Below are 22,163 nucleotides of genomic sequence, written 5' to 3'. Positions count from 1 at the left end.
GTATGCTAACGCTAAACTTCACAAACGTTTGAACTCAGACTGTAACTGCTAGACAAAATAAACAGAGGCTTTGTTAAACAGCCAGCTAGCAGTAGTGGACGAAGTACTGACATGCTTTACTTAAGTAAAAGTACAACAAGTTACCACAGTTTCAAAATATTCCATTAAAAGTACAAGTTCTGCCTTCAAAACCCTGGAATTATCAGCACTTACAGTAAAAAATACTCACTGATGCATGAATGTGCAAGCAGTATTTTAGTGAGGAGCTAGTTTTAAATACTTCATATAAAGTTTAGACCAGTGGTTCTTAAACTAGGGACAAGCCCGAGGGGTCGTGAGATGATTAATGGGAAACTTCTGCTTCTCAAATCTTCCCTCTGAATCAGAGAGATGCAGCAATAAGTGCAATGTTTCCCACTGAACTGCTGTTAAGTAGAAGTATTAAGCAGCATGAAATGGAAAAACTCAAGTGTACCTGAAAATTGTACTTCAGCACAGTTTTTGAGTAAATGTATTCACTGTTACAGCACCAACGGACCAGGCGGTACCAATGACCTCGATAACGACCCCAGAGGTCAAATACCTGGAACTCCCCACCAATCAGACTGAAGGATGAGAGGCCAGATGTTTAGTCCTTAAATGTACTCAGCCAGTCAGCTCGTGATACAATATATGTACCGTGACTGTAACTGTGTTGGCGTCTCTCTGGACGATAGACAGTGCGTTTCTGCGCACGCACACAGATTTAACAAGGTTTCGAAGGCTGGGAATTCAGTGCCACCAGAGGGCAGCATAAGCAGGAGATTCAGATGCAGAAAGAACACAGGAAAGAAAAACACATCACTCATCAGAGCCAGCAGGGGGCAGCATCAGGAGGCCTCCTGACTGGAGCAAACGTTTCACTGACCACATCGTCCATAATGCCTCTGTGAGACTGTGGCAGGTGAGGACAGGGGACAGGTGAGGACAGAGAGCAGAGTATTTTTTAATTGGAGGGGACGATGTGTCGCAGCCACGTTTCCCTTCACCTTACTGCCCTTTCTTCAGCCCCACAGAGGACTTCTTTTCATCATGGAGGTGGAAAGTTAATGAGCGCACGTGATCACATGACCCTCTTCGATGCAATGAATGCTGGATGTGATGATGCGGATCAGACAATCAAAAATATTGTTTCTTTCTTCAGTAACTCTCAACCATCAAGTACATATGTTTACTATCGTCTTAAAGAACACTTTAATCCTAAAACCAAGCTGTGTGCTATAATGCACGTATGCATGTATAATTAACATTTACATCCCTTAATGAAAGCATTTGATTTTCAGTCCATACCATGAATTCACTACTTCGATTATTTTTTTAATCACAAATCTTAAAACATAAGGTTTAGCACATAAATACATGCATGTAAAATGAGTACTAAACACACTCCTACTCACATACAAACAACTGCAGCATCACAGTCTTTCACTCAATGACTTCTCTCATGTGACGATGATATTTCTGTCGTGACCTTTTGCAACTTCAGAAGGTCACAATCCATGTTTAGAGTGACCCAACTGACCAAAGGGACAACGAAAGAAGGAAGTGATTGCACATTGCGACATTTGTCAGAAGGAAAGGAAAGGAGGACAGAAGCCACACAGTTGCTCAAACACCAAACCGCATTATCTGAGCTGACTGCTGAGTGAGAAGTGAACCCATTTATTCAATCATTCACCGTTTTTGCAGAACTCGAACACATTCTCGCTCGATGTAACACGTTCTTCATTGTGATGTGGTTGCAAAATACAACACAGCTGTCATCATTTGCACGCAGCAACTCAAAAATACCAACAATGGATGGACATAACCAGAGGAGGAGGAGGTGGCGGACGAGGATGAGGAAGAGCAGCTGTGACAGACCAAGTTCGTGTTCATGGAGCGGCAGAGAAGAGGACAGGTAGCTGTCACTTGGTCACTGGAGGTTTAGTGTTTACAGGTGTGTCAGTGCATCACTTTGCCAACAGAACAGAGCAAAAACGAAAACCTTTCCAGCTCCACGAAATGTAGTTGAATTAAAGTCCATCACTGTTTTTACTGTACATAAACGTCTTCCCTTTTCGTAGGATTGCAACTCTGCCACAAAGCTTGTACCTGATTCGCTGATCCACTGGAGGAGAGTGTGTCAGTGTCACGTTTTGCCTCGCCAAGGTGTGAAAAGGACATGCATGCATGAACCAGCAGGGGGCGATAATGAGAGAGCAAATGACAAAGGTGGAATAAAGAGCGAGAAAGTCTGCGTGGGGAGGGGGCCGAGGTGGTGGTTTGGTCCCCATGTGACACCGATGCTGGTTTGGTATCATCTCTTCTTGAACCTAACCAGGTACTTTTGGTGCCACAGCAAGCTTTATGCAAGCTTTATTTTGAAAGTCTAACCGGATGTTATATATCGTTGCTAATTTGACTACAGAATGAGAACGTGTTCATTTCACACCAAGGTGACGAAAACGTGTAGCATCAGGTGTGTTACACGCTTTGGTGCGATGCCAGGTGGAACCTAAACCCCTTCACCAGGGAAAAACCTGCAGGGACAGAGATGTGGAGTCTCGTGGATGCTCGATCAGGCACACCGGATGGTTTTTCCACTGCTGCCTGGCAGGAGAGACCACCTTTTTAGGCACTGGGTCTCCCTTTAGTGTCACTTTTCAGCATGTAGAGTATTCAGGCAGACTTCTATGTGCAGCCCGTTCTTACTCCCAACACGTCAAATGGTGGAGTTTAAAGAACGAGAACAGTCCAAACATGGAGGAGGTTTGGGTGCTTGGACGGGTTAAACACAGGAGGTTCGTGTCCTGCATCAAACCAGAAGTGAAGAACTCAACTTAACATACGTGGCTTGATGTACGTCGGTAACACGTAGCTAACGTACTTATTTTAGCCACGATCTTTACGAAACTGAACTAAAATGCAACTGTTTCACAGCATTAACCACATATTTGTTATTGTTCTCAGCGAGATTTATTTGAAGAGAATAACCAGACATTAGGTGTTTATTAGTGCTAACTTGACCACAAAACCCTGCACGTTAAAAAATGTCCACATGTGACGAGTTGGGAGTGAGAATGTGTTGCCTTCACCGGCACAAAGACGTATTACTGTACTGTATTACTTGCAGTACTTACAGTACACAACATGCTGTGTAACGATGTAATAATGTGTTCCTTTTTTTTCCCCTCGGTGCTGCTCACTGACCTGTTTGACCTGAAAGCACAGTTAGATTTGAAGCACATGAAACGGTTTGAAGGTGTTTTTGGCGGACGAGTCGGAGGTAATTTGAAGATTTGCTTTTGTTTTTCCAGTTTTGAGAAAAAGTTTGTACAAATGAGCCTTTGCAACTGTGAGAAATGAAAATCAGTGAATTTATCTGCATTTCTGCTCAATAATACAAACAGCATGGAAAACCCACTCCGAAAACACTGTCCAGAAACACCACTTTGACCATTTATTTGTCTTTTTTATGACTGTTACCGCAGAGTTTCATCAGCCGCTCGGTCACTCTTTTGTGGTTTCTTTCTCTTTCTGTCTCATTCTGCTTTCTATTACTGGGCCGACTGAGCAGAAGTGAACCCTGTTTACCGTAAACAGTGATGAGTTTAAAATGTGTATAATGAAGCTGCAGTCAAGTTTAAATCACAATTACCATTGATACAAAATGATTTTGATTGATTTTTTGTGTGTAAAGCAGAAAAAAACCCAAAACGGTGAGAATTAGCTGTTTCTAAAAGTTTATTTGTATAACTTCAAGTCCAAAGTCCAACATGCTGCATCATGCATGATTTCTCCGTGAGGATGATCTATAATAATGTTGATCTGCTGGAATAACATGAGGTCATCCGCCCTCTTTAGAGGAATCTGATTGGCCGAGGAGACGGAGGAGGGGAAAGTAATAACTGTCTGATTAACAGAAGACGTTTATTCAATCAGTGTGTTTAAGCATCATAAGCAGACAGGAAGGGAGAGAGAGAAAGAGGAAGGGAGGATCGTCTGTGTGTGTGTGTGTGTGTGTGTGTGTGTGTGTGTGCGTGTGTGTGTGTGTGTGTGTGTGTGTGTGTGTGTGTGTGTGTGTGTGTGTGTGTGTGTGTGTGTGCGTGGGTGTGTGGGTGGGTGTGTTTTCATGCACAGTGAAGATCCCCTCTTCAAGTGGTTTTGCAAAAACTTTGATGTGTGTGTCACCTCCATCTGTCTGTCTGTCTGTCTGTCTGTCTGTCTGTCTGTCTGTCTGTCTGTCTGTCTGTCTGTTGCCCACACACACACACACACACACACACACACACACACACACACACACACACACACACAGCTGACGAAGATGCGTCCTCAGTCTGCCTCTGAGCGCTGACACTGAAGCAGCTGACCTCCGCGCTGTGACACCAGCTCAACATCTGCAGGTAAGAAATCAGCACATTTTGCCGTTTCACGCGTTCGCTGACGAACACTGATCACTGTTGTGTTCCTGATGCTGAATTTCACACCGTAAAAATGTCACAGAAACCCTGAAACGTGATGAAAACACGAAGTGAACCTGAAGGCATCACTTCGTGATTTGGACGTCAGAAGACATCACAGCTGTTGGATACACAGCTGTTGGACACATGTAACTCTCAACAGCATTTAGATGACTGTGTTTCGATGTTGTAAAGAGCTGCTTTACATTTAAGTTATTGGAACTGGAAAAAAAATAGCACAGACCTCTAAAGTACTTTATTTTAGCCCAGTTTTAAATCAGACACGTTAAAAAAAATAGATGTTTCAAGCTGTTTGGAGCTGAGGGTTCGTCTGTTGCTGAATGTTCGTCTGTTGCTGAATGTTCGTCTGTTGCTGAATGTTCGTCTGTTGCTGAATGTTCGTCTGTTGCTGATGGTTCGTCTGTTGCTGAATGTTCGTCTGTTGCTGTGACAAAGCTCCGATGTTTCAGTGCAGGAAGTCTGTATTGGGCTCAGGTTATTTGTGGCTGTTGGTGGTGGTTGCAGGCGAGCATCAGCATCTATTTTCTGAGTTTTTTCGTCATGAACCGTTCTTCAGGATTACGCGTCTGATACTTGAAGAAGTTCTCCTGCTGATGTGTTTAATTTCTATGTATTTGTCTTGCCAGCAAACAGTGGGAAAGTTGACCTGCTTTCAGAGTTATTGTGCTCCCACCACAGCTCGCTCACATGTGAGAAGTTGGCTTCGTGCAGCTCGCTCAGCGGTCGGAGGTTTGGGGTTGTTCGTGATAGAGCAGGACTGGGAGTTCAAGCTGGTTTTGTGGTGAGCTGATAAAGCTGCTATTTAATGGTGCCTCGCATCCTGCAGAGTGTGGTCGCCTGATTCACCTTCTCTAACAAAACCACGACCTAAAGCGTTGTTTATTAAGATAAACTGCTTCAATTGACTCTGCATGTTGGAAATCAAAGTCACGATGGGATGTGGGAACGTGCCATGTCTGAGGCGCAGGCTGCAACCAAACCTGCTTCAAACCAAGCCTGATTACAACTCACATGTTCTGTCAGGGCTTTCGCACTTAACCTGTTTGCTTCATCGTGGTTCATCCATGGAGCATCTGTCCAGTTTGTGCAGTCCGTTTGGGCTTGTGTGAGACCCGACAGCTGAGCAGAGGCCCTGTCGAGGAGGTGGTCCCGTCCAGTGTTTGTGTTATGGATACTTTAGTTCATGCTCTCATCGTTTGTTCTCTTCAGCTGATCTGGGGACAGATCGTAGAAAATATCGAAGCACGGTCGACGTTAAATCACAATGTTTTGATTCTGTATGAGCACATTCCTTAAAAGCAATGCTCATAAATGTAATTCAGGTTTCTTTGAGGTCCTCTTGCTTCCAGGGTGAATGCTGAGCGTCACCACAACGTTCATTTAGTCGCTTTTGTGGAGTTTTCTGTTCATGTTGCATGATCGTCTTTATCAGTACAGCTGTGCAGGTGTAGATGTTCAAATGTCCATATTTTTTACTAAGCACTCGAAGCATCCTGGCTTTCAAAGATCTTCCTTGACCATGAAATCAGCAGCTGGCAGCAGCTGCATCGCTTTAAAGTGACAAATACAGTATATTATCATCGACATACAATAAACTCTGCACTACCTCTGCTGGACATGAGATGGAAATTATTAATCTGTTGATCTAACTTTAGTTAAGACAGCAAATCAGCTCATTTAAGATCTGTGATATTATTATTTGTTATTGTCAACCTCGTTCAGATGCTCAACTATGATGCAAAAGTTCCCTCATTTGCATAATTGGAGAAGTCAGTGTGTTTCTCTCTCACACACAGATCTGTACTTTAATGCAGCACACACACACACGCACACACGCGCACACACACACGCGCACACACACACACACACACACACACACACGCACGCGCACACACACACACACACACGCGCACACACACACGCACACACACACACACGCACACACACACGCACACACACCTTGGCACATTCTCAGACACTGAAGCGCTGTGACTCAGTCGGGGTAAATCTGACTCAGCCACACACACACGTCCATTCATACAATCCACTAAAGTCTATTTTCACAGCATCATATGAAGATTTGCGCTCACTGAGCTCCTTTTTTAAAGCTTATGACCCTCTTAGACTGTTTTTCCCTGATCACGACTGTCGGGTCTTGTTTTTGGTTTGGGTTACATCTTGTTTGTCATTCTTCCGTAAGACGTCTTGTTGTCGTGTTTTTAGCAGGAAAGTAAAATAGGAAGTTGCCCAAACCCACGCTGCATTCATGAACATATAAAATAAGAGACCGTGCTTCGTCTCCTCATCGCTGTGCTGAACAATTAAGGAAGACTTCTTCACAGTCCACGGACACACGCTGTAAGTAGACAAGAAGTTCAGTGTTTTGTCTCAGAAAGGCGACATTCAGTCTGATGCTTGTCCTGAACTGCAAAGAGCTGTGATTGGGCCACAGACCGGCTCAGCTGCTCTGCTTTCCCTGTCGTTCAGCTGCATTTCTTGGGTGCCGCTGGATGAAAACCGTATTTAATTTGCACATTTTGTTCATGCTGGAGATAAAAATGTGGCCTGAATCTCTTCAGAACTCTCCAGCCAAAACAAATTAACAACTCGTGCACAAACTGGGAACTTCTTCGCTCAAATCAACAATCAAAAGTTTACAGCTTCACGTTAGCAGCATTAGCTCACGTAGGTTAACGAACAAACTGATTTTTCTGATCATGGAAAATGTAAATGTGCTGTCTGGGCTGAATGCAGATTCAATTGAGCAAGTGACTAAAAGGTGCAAACCAATAATCAAAAGTTTTACCAGTTTTCGGGCTTCAGGTTTAATGTCTTTGACGAACCGGCTCTGCCCGTTATGTGTCAGGTCGTCTTTGCTAATGTTTTGTTTTTCTTCTCTGTTTTCCAGCCACACAATGTTCCAGACTGACTCTCTGCGTCCGCACATGCTCCAGACAGCCAAGAATGACCAGGCGACAACGGTGGACGTTGACGCCATCATGGACAACGTGTCCATCGTCCTCTACACGCTGACCGTGGTGCTGGGCATCACAGGGAACTCCATGGTCATCTGGGTGGCCGGATTCAAGCTCAAGGTGCTTATAGAGCGTGGAAAGAGCTCCCAAAAGAAATGATTCCCTGAAGCTCATCGTCATGTTGTTCATCTCCATCAACCTCCAAACACCACATTTGTTTATTTTGTCATCTGTAATTATAGGGGGCAAATGAAAGTGAAATCTGTATCACACATCAGTTTTCTGTAAGGTTTTAAACCAAGATGTGGTTCAAAGGCCCGACGAGCATTTCTGCTGCTCAAACCACTGTGAAATCCCCCTCCTTTCCTAACCTATGAGACGTTGTTGATGCCGTGATAACCAAAGGGCACAAAAAAGGAAGTAAGCGCACGCTGGTTTGAAAATGGGTCATAAAAAAGAGGAACAAACAAAAGATTTTTAAAATTAGGAATGTGAGACTGAGCGTGTCTGCATTCTGAACTCCATGAATTCGCTGGAGTGTAAACATCCTGAAACCAAATTAAGATTCATTATCTGGACTCTGATGGCATCTGATCAGACTCCCACAGAGATGTCGAGCATCTGTCTTATTAAAGCTGCACACACCTGAACTCAACATACATGAAAATCCAAAGTGAACTTTTATTGTTTCTGTCAGTACAAGAGTAAAATACTAAAAGTCGCCCTTCGATGCTCCTCTTCTCCTTCAGCTTCATCGTCTTTCCTCTTGTCTCACCTCTTTTGTCTTCCTCTTCCTCCTCAGCCGAAGGTCACCAACGTGTGGTTGGTGAATCTGGCGGTAGCTGACCTGATCTTCTGCTTCACGCGCGTCTTCTCGCTCACTAAGAAGCTCTTCTTCGACCACTGGCCCTTCGGCATCTTCCTCTGCAAGTTCAACGGCTTCTTCAAATACGCCAACATGTTCTGCTCCGTGTTTCTATTGGCTGTGATCAGTCTGGACCGGGCGCTCTGCGTCTGGCAGCCCATCTTCACCAAGCGGCGGCGCACCCTGTGGGCGGCGAGGGTGGTGGCTGTCTGCGTGTGGGCAGCCGCCATCATCTTCAGCACGCCATACTTCATCTACCGCCAAGTCTACGTGGGGAAGAACAACCTGAGTAAGTGCTCTGTGGACGTGAAGGAGACGGCGCAGGGGGACAACACCGCTAAACTGGCGCTCTACTCCATCCGCTTCATTTGTGGCTTCATGCTGCCTTTCATGGTCATCCTCACCTGTTACATCGTGGCCGGGATTGGAATCCGACGGACCCGCCTGTCCGGGAAGTCCCGCCCCCTACGCATACTAGCATCCTTAGTGGTCGCCTTCTTCCTGTGCTGGGCGCCGTACCACTGCCTCCTGCTGGTGAAGATGGTGGATAATAAGAACCCGGTGGTGAAGATCTGGCACCCCATGGCGTCGGGCATCGCCTACTTTAACAGCTGCGTGAACCCGCTGCTGTACTTCTGCATGGGGCTGGACGTGAGGGGGCGGTTCAGGCAGAGTCTGGCGGGGGTGTACAGGAGGGCTCTGGCGGACGATGTGGACGGACAGACCACCCAGTCCAACGAACGCTCTGTGGATGACAGCACGGGGTCCAGACCCAGCACCGTGGTGGTGTCTGGAAGGAGCCAGACAGCCGTGGATGTAGCTAAAGTCTGAGTCTCTCCCACAGTTCCTGAACACATCGTGAGCATTAAAGGGCCACACTGGTGTCTTTTTCAGGTTTTGAAGTCCAAGCGAAATGGAAGTTGGTGCGTCTCCTTGTTGAAAGAGAGACATGTTGACATAAAAACACTCAAAAATGAGACATATTTGCCAAAAAAACAAGCGATAACGTAACAATTTTAGTGTTTCCCTGTCTTTAAGCACTGCTGAACATTTTCTGAATCGTACCTTAAGGTGTTACACTGTGAATACACTGTTGTGCATTTGACCTATTGGTGCAGAAATTGTGTGATCATATTAGTAGTATTAGTACCGTGTAAAGGTTATCTGATTTCCTTCCAGGTATCCATTGATTTCTGTTCATTTCACTAAGGTGTGAAAGCTGCAGAAACTTGCTTGAGATACTTTCTCCATCAGCACAGAAGTCAACATGTCTTTATTTTTGCGTCAAAAGCCACATTCTTATTGTGCTTTTCGTAGTTTCTCCTCTGGATTACATTCATTAGATTTTTATCGTAATTTAACTCGTCAAAAGAATCGTTTACTGCAGGAAACAGAAAAAAGAAGAAGTGTTTGAGAGTTTAGAGAGAAGTCTCTGCTTTTCATAAGAAACAAGGATGGCGACGTGTTGAGTGTGATCACGTCTCTCAGACTTCTGTCTTTAATGGACAAAGACGTGCAGGACGACTGCTGTGGTCCTTGAAGAGCTGAGACTTTCTACTGTACTCTGGTTTGTTGTACGTCACAATCATTTTTTTATTTTCCAAACTGCCGATGTTACACTGAAGAGGCTGACTGGATAAACGTTCTCAGAATGAACCTGGTACACATGACGGACCGAGGTCAGATTCATATGTTCCTGCACAGTTGTTCTTTGCCGCATGTGATTGAAGCCACACATGAAAAGTGGAACTGCGATGAGTCTGGAGGGAAGGAAAGAAGGCAGAGGGAAGTGAGACTATTAAAAGGAAAGTCAGAGATGACTGAAGTCCTCACACTGTCTGGTGTTCAGGGGTCACACTGGAGGGGAATGAGACCAAACTGTGGAGCTTTATGGCCTTTCTCTGACAGTCATCAGTCCTTAGCAACCAGCCCATAAACCACAGCAGGTCCTGCTCTGTAGATGACTTCAGCATCACCAGGATACACGTTTTAGCTGTTTCCAGCTCATCAGGTTTAATATGAGTTCAGCTGCTTACTGTGGCAGCAGCATCGTGATGGATGTTAACAGTGTAAACTCAGTGTCTGATTTAAAGTTCCCTGTGATGAGGACATGTAAGGTTGGTTCTGCGTTTCTCATTGTGGCATTTCTGCAACATGTAATGATATAACTTTTTAGAAATTAAAGAGAGTTGTAATTGTCTTTAAACTGTTTGTGCAAAAGTGCCGACTCCTCTGCCGAAAGCTGCTCTGAATTTACGAGCGTTGGTGGTCGAGGACAATAAAAAGAGTGTTTTCCTGTGGTTGAAGGACAATAAAGGTTTGTTCCACAGTCCTCCAAAACAAGCACTCGGACAAAGACGTCTCTGCCGGCTGAGGCTCAACTCAACTAATCACATATTTCACCTAAACTCTGCATTTGTTATGAAGAGAACAGTTGGCCTCAGCGTTCGACCTTTGGTTCCTCTTCAGAGAAGCTGAGACGGTATAAACAGATAAAAAAGAAGATGTGACTTCTTTGTAACCTGACCTGTTGCAAAATATTGGGAAACCACAACTGAAGAGCAGAGTCGCTTTGCCGCAGACACACTGAAGGCTGAAACATCAGAAAGTCACTCTGCCGTTTCCGGGGAGTCCTCCCTTCAGTACTGCAGTTATCTGAGATTACGTTACTTCATGCATTGAGACTTACATAAAATGTAGATCACATTGTCCTTATCAGACATACTGCATGTGCACATACTGCCCCCTGTGTGTGAAGGAGCAGATTACAGTTTCTGTACAATGTAATGCACGTTCACACCTGACACGTCTGTCCGCTGAGGCTGCACAGTGTTCGTTTTTATTTTAGTCACGTTACAGAGTTTGTTGCCGGAAAATAGAAATAATTTGTGCAGATTTATTTTTTGTTGCCAACACATTAAATATTAAAGAACATTATTTACTGTCGACTGTCTTACTTAGATTTTATATTCAATTTCATTTTTGAAGTAATATTTAATGTTCAATACACCATCATAGAAGTTTGTCACAAAGTACAAACAGCTCAGATTTTAAAATGTTATTGACAGTCTGTAATGATCACAAACCATCAATGCTGATTATTATAAAAAGAGGTAAAAAGAATGAGCAAGAAACATGACGCATGCCGTTAAAAAAGACGGTTTCATCGCTGTAATTCACGGTCGGCTGATGTTTGTCCTGCGTGTTGTCTTTCGGACCAGCTCAGTTTAGTCACAATAAACTACAAAATCATTAGAATGGAAATTGCACCAATTTTCATTTTTTCATGAAAATGTCATCAGCTTGTCTTCACATTGTTCCTGTCGGCCTTCATAAACTTGTAGTTAAATCTTTGTATTGTGTTGGATAAATTAAGTGTTATAACAGCACAAGAAACCTGAGACTTAAAGTAAAACATAAGTTCAGATAAAGTGACAGTGAGACACCAGAAGGGCTCGTTGTGTTCAGCGTTTCACTGCAACGCGAAACAACTTCCTCATGAAATTCATCCAAATTCTACCAGTTAAACCAATCTACATTCATGTATTCACACCAATCAGCTTCCAGATGTTCTTTCAATTACAAGCTGAATCTAATGAGTCCTCTCTGTCAGTCTCTCTATAAACTGCATACATTTAAATAAGATAATATCACAGTTCTTTGAAGTGCATACAGTACGCGGTCGTCTCAAAGTGCTAAAATCAGGTTTGGGTTCGGTTGTGTTCACACCAGAGTCCCTTGGCCTCTGCTGAGCAGACCTGGAAACAGGAAGTCATCGATGTCTTCTAGTCCAGCATCGTTGACCTATAAGGAAAGAAGGCAATGAGCACACATGAATGCAGCGCAGCCACACCCACAACAAGACTGTATTAATGACTTGCCAGCAAATTTTCCAGTCTAACTGTAGTATCGGAGGGTGGGGTGGTCATGCTGAGCTGAAATTAATAAAGACGCATCTCCTATTTGAATTGGCCATTTCTTCAGCTGACACACTAATTGGCCCTGCTGCCACTCACTGTGCAGCAATGAAAACAACTCGTAATGAGTGGCAGCTGCAGGATATCAGCACCGTAAAATCTGCGCTGTCACATAAACAGATTTATTGTGATTTATGACTTCAAACGCTTGTAGATTGACACAACAGCCAACGGCTACGCTCCAAAAGGAGGGTTGTTTAATATCTTAGTTTGCTCTCGTCATCTTCTGTACTTTGAAAGCCTTCAGTTTTGCTTATGGCTCACAGCACTGTTCATAATGCAGCATGACACAACCCAGTGCAGTAGAAATAGTGCTAAAAGTAATAGTAGTAGTTGTAGTAGTGCATCAGCAGTGATAGTAGCAGTAGTACAGTAAGACTGCCAGCAGTGGTACAGGCAGTGGTAGCAGCAGCAGCAGTAGTAGTAGTAGTAGTAGTAGAGACAGTAGTAGTACAGCAGTTGTATGTACCTGTTGCTGTTTTTGCTTTTGTTTGTCAGACTTGGACTCTGTATCCTGAAAGGCCACGAAGTGGATCAGGGTGCAGATTCTGAAAAAGCACCGAGCGAGAAAGTTAAAAATCAGTCAGAACGTCGTGCGGAGGTGTTTCTCCCTGGATGTGATCCGACAGGTGATGGGTTACCTGTGATACAGCATGGCTACGAACTGGATGATAACCAGCAAGGCGAAGGCCAGGATGAACATGAAGCCCAGAGGTTCGATGTACATGTACTCTCCGGTGAACTGCAGGTTGATGTCGACCTTTGGCACCCGGATGAAGATGTACTGGTCCAACAGCTGGAGACAGAACGTCATTACGAGCCAGAAGGCATTTAAAATGAAGTAGGCGAAGGTGATCTGCACACAAGGAAGGAAAAAATGCATCATGCACAAACATCATCATCAGAGCGAACGTTTAATTTACATCAGCGCTCATAGACGAACAGTCTACCTTGTTTCTCAAGTCTCTGAGATTATCAGCCATTCTCATCTGCTTCTGTTTGTTCTCAGGCAGAGGCTCCAGATATCTGGCTGTCAGATCTCTGAAGAACTTCTCCTCATCCTGCAGAGACATTCAGAAGCTCCTTCAGTAAAGTTACGCTTCATGCTTAAAAGTCAGGGTAGGGTTGAAAAAAAAATACCATTGTCATATTTAAAGATGCAAAACCCCTTTTTGACGATGAATATGAACAAAGCAAACAAGGACAAAAACTGCCCAAATGCCAAATATTATATTTTAACTTGACGTAATTATGACGAAGGTTATGTAACCTTCTGATGCTCGATCAGTCGACGAGATCACATGCAAATATTAGCTGTAGCAATAAAGAGACACAGGAATGACGCAAATGTGACACAGAGGAAGACAATTACGCTGAGCGATTAAATACATTCAGGTGTAGTCTGCACCTGGCTGAGCGCGTCCTCCTGCAGGCGCATGTCATCCGACAAACTCTGCAGCTGTGTGACCCAACCTGGAGAAAAGAGCCAAAGATCACACAACATGAAGGTGTGCGAATCGTCAATTTCTCACAGATTTTAAGCCTGTTTTTGCTTAAATTCCCTCATTTTAGGACTTACACTGGTGAGGACAGGTGAAAACAGGCGCCTCCTGTCTGAAACTAAATAGGAAATAACAGTGACAAACCAGATTATTCTCACTCGAGCCAATTTTAATACTGATGCCTCTATGTGACCTACATCAGCAAACAAGACCTTGGCGCAGGTTATAAGCCGGCTATAATCGCAGGTTTGCAATGTGTCTGTTTTACATATGAAATACATTGTGAGATGCAAACGGCTGCGCACAATCCAGAAAGGTAAAGGTGGACATTACTGTGATAAACTGACATATTTCATTTGTTTCCAGAACGAATGCACACGCCAGCCAGACGCAGACCTTACCTCTGCTCCTCCCCATATGGATACGACACATCCTCCACTGTGGTGTTCTGGGGTTCTGCTGTCGGGTTCTCCGGGCTGACGATTAGCTCTTCTTCTGCACTGCCTCTCCGACAGAGGTTTCTACAGCACTTGGTCTTCATGAAGAACTGCATGAGTGTGCTTTTGGCTGCAAGAGTCATGATCAGTGTCAACTTAAAATGATCAACAGTATTAGTTAAATGAGGAAATGGGAAAGGGTCCCATGTTTGTGTCAAACAGGGAAGAACTTTGGTAAGGAACCCGTAACAACCAATCACTGCAACTTAAGTACTTTTTTTTTAGAACAGCTGACACTATTTGGATGTTTTCACTAAAGCTGGGGTGAGTAAATTTTATAATGATGTGATTAATGGTATGACAAATGTATGGAAGTTCACCAAAAATGCAAAAAGTTGCTGGATTACTCAATAATCAGTCCTGTGTGGCTCAACATGTGTAAATAACTGCCATTCTCAAAATGCATTCATGCACAATGATATTTTGCAATTGAAGCGTCATCTACCTTTCTGAGCCTTGGTCTGTGGGGGGGCAGCTGCAGCTCCTGCAGCAGGCGCCGTCTCCCTGGTGCCCCAGGACACGTTGTTCATGTTGACCATGGAGTAAATAGCCAGCAGCAGGTAGGCGCTGGGGATGCAGAGCATGTAGAGCCAGCCAAAGCAGATCAGGCCGACCTCCTGAGGATGCATGAGCGCAGTGATGAAATAAAAGCAAGCAAGGCTGATGATGAAGAGGCTGCTGGGAGTCATGATGGTTTTGTCCTTCACCATGTTGCCTGATGGAGGACAGACAGATGGAATATGAAGCCGGAAGCCTCTCAGCATTAGCGGACCTTGTTGATTTTGTGTTTGCGTACCTATTATGATAAGTGCTGCTATCATCATGAGGAAGGCGTACAGGATGCTCATCACTGCTGCAACAAGAATCTGAGTGTCTGACTTGATCTTGAAGCTGACACCGAGGAAGATAGCAGGAGGTATCACAGCCAAGACCAGAGCAACGTTGGGGTGAATGTCAAGCAGTACGGTCAAACTACCTGAACAGTGGACAGGAAGCAAACAAAAGGCCAACAAAGTTTTGTAAAGTCAAACCACAACTTAATTAAATAGACCACATTATTGGTGAAAAGCTTGTTTCCACCGAGGTCCTGCTAAGTTTTTTCATCCAGCAGAGAAATGACCTCACAACAAGCCTGACCTGCAATCATAAGGACGACAGTGGAGGGTGACAATATTGAGGAGACCAAGCTGAGGAGCTGGTACAGCATGTAGGGTTTGGACATGGACGGGTTCCTCTTTGAAATCAGGGAGCTAGAGCCCAGCAAGTCTGCAATGTTGGCCATGGTGGACGGTCCCCATCGACGACGCTGGAAATGGCAAGAAGACGTTATCCAGATGGGGAAATGTTCAAATATTGGACATGATGACCACATTGGATTGTCAGTTGAAGAAGCAGCAAATGTAGCTCAAGCCAGTAAAGCGTGGCATTGCATGGGCATTGCACCTGTCATTCCTCTTATTATCCCACATGGTTACAGATTGTGGGCTGTGCAGTGACGGTAGACAGTAACAACTTACATAATCAACATGCTCGAGGAATGGCAAAGGGGTTTTGATTATTGGTAACACAAAAAAACTCAAATGAGCTTCTTTTTAATGGCAGTAATCTAAAATCTAAAACGCTGCGGACACATACCTGGTACTTATCTCCTCAATGATCAAGACTGTACACAACAGAGTTTAGCTCTTTTCATAAATCAGAGTTGGCGCTCTAACGAAGTCGATCTGAATAATGATAAAAGGTGTTGCGTGGCTCCCGGTGATCACCTGGTTGTAAAACTCTTTGAACTCTTGCGGGGCGTTGGTGTAGGCGTCAGAGGCCGCGTTGTACTCCACTCTCCATCCCTGCTTCAGCAGCAGAGTGCACAGCCAGCGGTCCTCACCTGCAGGTGCGATCACAGAGATGATCAGACCAAGCAAACAAAACATTTGGTATGAGTAGCTAATTGTTTAACACATGTTCTGGCAGCAGAAGTACTGCATTTAATGTACTACAGCAACAGTACAGTTCATTCCATGAACAACTCACTTAAACGTGCTCCACCACTGACGCCAATGTTTTCTCCACCACATCTGCTCAAGTTTGTATTGGTAATGTTAGCCTATGTTAGCTTCTAAATTCATCTCATTTTGCAGTTGATTGAACTGCCTAGAAGCTCGTTAGCAAGCTAGCAATTTAGCCTACAATCAGCTCTTTGTTCAGGCTGCGTTTACCCTGTAAGTCCACACACACGCACAGTTTTTAGCATGTCCTGTGACTTATCAGCTACCTTGGTCATACTGGATGTAGTGTCGAGCCCTTGAGGCCTTGATGGTGTACTTTTTCATCACATTGTCGTCCATCAGCGCCGCCGCCCTGAACAGACTGAAGCAGCCCGGGCTGCACAGCACGCAGCCGTACACGTGCTCGGCCGCCTTGTGAAGCCAGTGGCCCACGGCGTACTCAAACTTCTGGTACCACACCATGGGACCTGCCGGGGAAATGCCCAACTGTTGTTACTTAAACCTGCAACTGGGCCTGAGCTGTAAATGTTTATAGGTTACGTTTAAAATACCCAGTTTTTTTATTGCTTTTGACCAACCTGATCCGGTGGGGTGAATCCTGCCGCATGCTGCCCCGACACGTGGGTACAGCTTCAGACGATCGATGAGCAACATGACAGCAGCCGGCTGGAAGTCTGTGTCTCCATCTAAAGCCAGGAGGTAGGTGTTGTGCTTTTCTCTCTGGAGGAACAGTCAAAGTGTGCTTTGATTTACACCTTAGCCACTTTTCATATGTAATATACAGAATGAGTGTATGTTTGTGTGTATGTGTGCATCAGCTTTCTCTCATCTCACCTCTAACTCTCTTCTCAGCTCAGCCTCGTCCTCTCCTTTCCCCCAACGTTCAAAATACTTGGTCATAATTTTCCAGCCCAGCAGATAGTACAAGTACATGACCTGGAAAATATTAAATACCATTCAGCAAAACACCTCTGGCGGAGTCACATCTTTCAGCAAATCCATTTCCTAAAACTTACATTAATATCCTACCGGTGTGAAAGTTTGATGAGCATTCAGCACTGACTGACATTTTAAACCTGTGGATACGAATCAAACTCTGCTGCATCATGTTTTCCCACCTGGGACCATCTCTTCTTGTGGCGAATGAGCTGCTTGTCCTTGAAGTGAACCACCAGAATGTTTCCATGAGGCAGCGTGACCACCAAACGGCCTCCGTATGGCGTCCTCAGGAGCTTCTGATCAGGGACCTGCTGCTGCTTCTTGAAGAGGCCTGAATCGATGTTCAGGAAGATGCTGATGACAGAGGATGGAAGATACTTCAGTTCCATTTGAAGGGATCTGTGAGATCTTCATCATTATTTGTGGACTCTAAAGCTCACCGGCTGTCAAACTATGTCCTTGACTTTCATATAAATCAACCTTGAGATTTACAGATTTTACCTGTAAACTTCTCTGATAATTTCCACAAGCATTTCTGCATATTCGTTGACGTGGCGCCCCCGACTACCAGGCACATCTCTGAAGGCATCGTCAAAGTAGACGTGGCCTTCGAAGGTCACGTCATTCGGTTCTCCTTTCTCCCTCGGCCTGTACTTGTCCAGTCTGAGGAGTTACAAGAATCACATAAAGCTGCTGATGACGTTGATAATCAAAGAGGAATTCTTCCAGGCTGTTGAACTGCAATAGATATTTGTGGCTGAAATCCCTCAAGAACACCAATGTTTTCCATGAATTTCAGGATTTTGAAGCTCTGAGAGAGAACTCGAGTGATGAAGAGAACTCCACTATCTGAAGGGTTGAGGAAAATTCCTGGACATTTACACCTTCTGTATATCTGAATAGCAAAACATCCTTAAGTGCCCTTGAAAACCAAAAAACACAAAACCACTTCCTCAATAGTTTCTTTTGATAAAAGTGGAGAAAAACAGGCAAAATACTGCCCAGACCTGGTTTCTGTCGGCACTCACCGGCAACTGGAAACTTACCGAAATATTGAAATTATTATCTTCATCATCTCGTCGTAGGTTTCGTGCCACATGGTCGCACAAAGGAACACTTTCACCGGGTCGAGTCGGAATCTGGAAATGACGAGATGACACTGAAATGACACTGAGAAATGAAGGCAACGTGGAAGAGGCACAAACTTCATTTCCTCGAATGGCCTCTAGAGGCTGGCTCCCAAAGCGAGTCAGTTCCCATAGACCCCCACATTAAAATGCCAAACTTTACAGAAAAAATAAACATGTTTACAGCCTGGTCTCGGCCTCGGATCCACCCACGCTCTACCTCTGCTGATTTCCGGATCAGCTGGGAGTTGCCAAAATAGTGATGGCTCACAATGACTCTTCAGAAATGTTTACTCTGGTCTAACCCCAGTCTTAAATCAACCAGAGACAGAAATCTATACTTACTGCTTCCGCTTTTCAGTGTTCTGGATGTCAAATCGAGTGTTTAGCAGCACCGACTGCTCTATAAATCCTCCCTCATACAGCCTCCTGATGAACAGGTCCTGAGTCCTCTGGATGCGATACAGACTGAAGTACCAGAGGTGGACAGTGGCCAACAAAAGGCCGAGCCACCAGGACACTGCTGAGCCTGAGGACAGATGAATGAAAGGATAACAGACACTGCAAAGTCATTGATCTGTGACAGAGTTTTTTCATTGCAAAATGAACTTTTGTTCACCGATCAACTTTCCTTAAACTAGGCACACCAACTTCCGTTTGACTTTCCCTTAAACATTGTGATCAACATCAACTGGCATCAAACCCCCACAACTGATCATACATGCAGTTTAAGTGGGTAAAAACATACTGTCTGATTCGTAAAACATCTCTCAATGTATGGTGCCACACTGTAGCTCCAGTTTATTACCTGTCAGCAAGCCAATGTCAGTTATCTTGGACATGTCCAGGAAGCACAGAGTGTGTGTAACATCCAAAACCAATTCTGGGAACACGTTGCTGCTCACGCTCTGGTTTCTTCCATCCACGGCTGTATTGCAGTAGACTGTGAAGTTGATGCTTGCAGGCCCGTTCAGACTTTTTCTGTAGTCCTGATAGTAAACGATAACGGGGACGACGAGCAGAACCATGACGGCCAGAGAGGCCAGGTACAAAGGCAGGATGAAGCACCGTCGCAGGGCGTGCATCTTGCAGGCTGCCAATGCAAACCAGTGGCAGAGCGCAGAGGAAACCAGTTGGACCCCAATGATGATGGCTATAATTCTTGTCTCACGGCTTGGGATGGACCTCACAATGTCCCAGTCCATTTTGGACAGAGGGACGTAGGCTCCGAGGACACAGGCAGTCACTGCGATCCTGAGCAGGCTGGAGAGGATGTGCAGCATGTTCTGGCTCTTCGTCATGTCTTTGCACAGGTTGGCGAGGAAGACGGAGCTGCTGTTCTGGCTGATTGGTCTGAAGTAGTTCTCCCACCAGTTGAAAGACACCAAGAAGGACCCAACGACAGCCAGACCCATCCAAGTGGCCATCTTAGTATCAGTAGGATTCTTCATAATGTATAGGACGAGGAAGAGGATGTGACCGAGAAGAATGAGGATGAAGGCGGTGATGGATGGCAGCAGGAAGCGGTTCCTTTCCTTGGCAGTGCACTGAGTGACCACCTGCATGATCGTGGAGAAGATGGCCACACCGTTCAGTATGGTCACGTTGGTCACGATGTCCAAGTGCGGCATTGCCACGATGGTGAGGATGGCTGCACCCAGAGACACCACGAACTCAAAGAACAGAACCTGCAGCAGAAGAACACGTGATGACTCACAAGACATTTTATGTGACAGAGGCTGAAGTGGAAATGAAGCAGTAACAGTCACTCAGATCGCCTCAGCTTTCTCACCAAAGCTGCAGTTTTCTTGGCTGGCATCTTTGAGGATTTGTAACACGCCTTCCAGATGCTCTTCTGTAAGAGAAGCACACTGGACGCGATGAGAGAGCAGCCGATACACAGCAGAGCGACGGGTTTCTGCTCAGCCGGGAGAGTCTTTGTGCCTTCATTGGACAAGGTGATGAGGAGGAGGAAAGAAGTCTGGAACAGAGATCAACATTGAGGAGTGACAGAGAGATTTCAAAACTTCCTTTATTTAAAATAATCAGTTCACTTTTACCCTATTTTCCATCTCCATGGACGAGATGGAGGACCCACACAGGACCAATAGTTGATTTTTGTAACTCTGTAACTCTCTAACTGTGTGTTAATAAAAACACATGCATATTTCACAAACCTTGCTGCATAGAGCCAATCCAAACACGATCACAGCGACGACAAACAGGGTAATGATCTTCAGTAGTTTGATCATTTTCCACGGTGTCAGTTCATCTTCAATGATGGGGACCTCTCGGCAGGTGTCCCACAACCTCCTGGTTAAAGACACCAAAATGTCAAACTCTGAGGTGACTGTAGCTAGAAGATAGGAAGCAAAGAGGCAGACGTAGGCAAGAAGGAGGCAGGAGGGACGAAGATAGGAGGCTTGTGGAGGTGAGATGTGGAGAGAACTGGCAGCAGGAAGATAACCTGATGTAACTTGATGTACTGGCAGTGAATTAAATGGACACAGAGAGAAATCTGCACATGTAAGTGTAGATCGCTAAAACTGATGACATAAATTTAGGAAATCACTAAAAGAAAAGTTTACAAATTGTCACAAAATAAGCAGAAAAAAAAGAGAAATCAACACAAATTGATACAATGTATAAAATATAGTATAAATATGATACATGCACATATAAGCTCATTTTACACATTTAGATTTATCTATTATAATATGTAACACATGTAATACATACAGTATGTATATATTTCCATCAGTATTTTGACATATATACAGATGGAAGTATAAATATATCTATCTATTATGATTAATAGATCGATTTTCATTTTCTCTCTGTTTTCTAACTGCACTCGTTCCTGTAATTAAACATGAACACAAATGTCAATATTAACACACCGAAACATCAACAGCTGTGTACAGGATCACAATAAGAACAACAAACCAAAGCCTCAGAAGTGACTTATATCTTGAATCAACATCCCTCTGACAGAGAACGAAAGGACGAGGTCGGACTTGCTGGACTGGATGACACAGAAACGTTCAGGTGTTTGCTTTGTACAACTCTGATGCCAAAAGAGAAGGAGCGCTGGTAATGTGCCAAACCCTTTTCAAAACAGCTCAGTCAATATATTTCATGTTTGAGCTCATCAGCTTCACTGATATCTGTAAATATCTGCTCATTGTGAATCTGACGCAGCGACACGTTCACAGACTGAAAGATGTGGAACGCTCCAGAAACACCTGTTTGGATCCTTCCACAGGTAAACAGGCTGATTGGTAACAGGTGAGAGGATCATGATTGGGTATGTTCATAGAGGATGGAGTGAGTTCACCACTTTGTGAACACATGAGCTCAGGAACGCAGTTTATTTGCAAATGATAAAATTACTAAAAATGTTTTTTCTTCCATACCAGCAATCACTTCATAAAAGAAGAAGTAATATGTTAGTACTTAAGGAGTTTATCAGTTTAAAAAACTTGACAAATATGAGCAAAAATCATACTTTAGAAGGCAGGTTCGTACTTCGACTTCACGCTGTGCTACACAATTGATTCCTCCTTTGAGTATAAACTAATAAATTCGTTGCATTAGTGAGTGAAACAGTAGAGATTTGTCATGTTTTCAAATAGAAAGTTTCTACTCACTTGGGCAGGCTTCTGTTTTCATCCATGTTTCTGTCACCGATGTGCTCACGTTGCCTGACCGTTCCCGTGCAGGTAACGCCGCTCTAACCACGATGAGCTTCTTCCACATCCAGATGCCATCAT

At 44.4% G+C, this 22,163-nt stretch overlaps 2 protein-coding genes across 2 annotated transcripts; one reads left to right on the top strand and one right to left on the bottom strand.

Annotated features, from left to right (window-relative positions):
* The first annotated feature begins 4,201 nt into the window (after positions 1-4,201).
* On the top strand, positions 4,202-9,344 carry LOC139345887 (formyl peptide receptor 2-like). The gene is made up of 3 exons (XM_070984759.1): positions 4,202-4,427; positions 7,414-7,600; positions 8,283-9,344. The coding sequence occupies exons 2-3, from the start codon at positions 7,421-7,423 to the stop codon at positions 9,174-9,176; spliced, it is 1,074 nt and encodes a 357-aa protein (XP_070840860.1). The 5' UTR covers positions 4,202-4,427; positions 7,414-7,420; the 3' UTR covers positions 9,177-9,344.
* Positions 9,345-11,163: 1,819 nt separating this feature from the next.
* LOC139345885 (chitin synthase chs-2-like) lies at positions 11,164-22,119 on the bottom strand. Its single transcript, XM_070984757.1, has 22 exons — positions 22,041-22,119; positions 20,568-20,703; positions 20,183-20,371; positions 19,199-20,078; positions 18,736-18,919; positions 18,310-18,402; positions 17,765-17,926; positions 17,443-17,617; positions 17,159-17,260; positions 16,903-17,044; positions 16,591-16,791; positions 16,088-16,203; positions 15,459-15,627; positions 15,118-15,297; positions 14,767-15,036; positions 14,226-14,391; positions 13,902-13,942; positions 13,731-13,795; positions 13,273-13,383; positions 12,964-13,178; positions 12,792-12,870; positions 11,164-12,149 (listed from the first exon to the last, which is right to left on the bottom strand). The coding sequence occupies exons 1-22, from the start codon at positions 22,064-22,066 to the stop codon at positions 12,069-12,071; spliced, it is 3,783 nt and encodes a 1,260-aa protein (XP_070840858.1). The 5' UTR covers positions 22,067-22,119; the 3' UTR covers positions 11,164-12,068.
* Positions 22,120-22,163: the final 44 nt, after the last annotated feature.

The sequence above is a fragment of the Chaetodon trifascialis genome, chromosome 17 (genome assembly GCF_039877785.1).
Source record: "Chaetodon trifascialis isolate fChaTrf1 chromosome 17, fChaTrf1.hap1, whole genome shotgun sequence".
Classification (NCBI taxonomy): Eukaryota; Metazoa; Chordata; class Actinopteri; order Chaetodontiformes; family Chaetodontidae; genus Chaetodon; species Chaetodon trifascialis.
This window is presented reverse-complemented; position numbering and strand designations above follow the sequence as displayed.

Excerpts from the sequence above, each read along its gene's own strand:
- LOC139345885 (XM_070984757.1), bottom strand. The coding sequence starts at position 22,066 with ATGGATGAAAACAGAAGCCTGCCCAA. Across the intron at positions 20,372-20,567 it reads GATTGGCTCTATGCAGCAAG|ACTTCTTTCCTCCTCCTCAT; the intron begins GTTTGTGAAATA and ends TCTCTGTTCCAG. Across the intron at positions 17,261-17,442 it reads ACAAGAAGAGATGGTCCCAG|GTCATGTACTTGTACTATCT; the intron begins GTGGGAAAACAT and ends AATATTTTCCAG.
- LOC139345887 (XM_070984759.1), top strand. The coding sequence starts at position 7,421 with ATGTTCCAGACTGACTCTCTGCGTCCGCACATGCTCCAGACAGCCAAG. Across the intron at positions 7,601-8,282 it reads TGGCCGGATTCAAGCTCAAG|CCGAAGGTCACCAACGTGTG; the intron begins GTGCTTATAGAG and ends CTTCCTCCTCAG.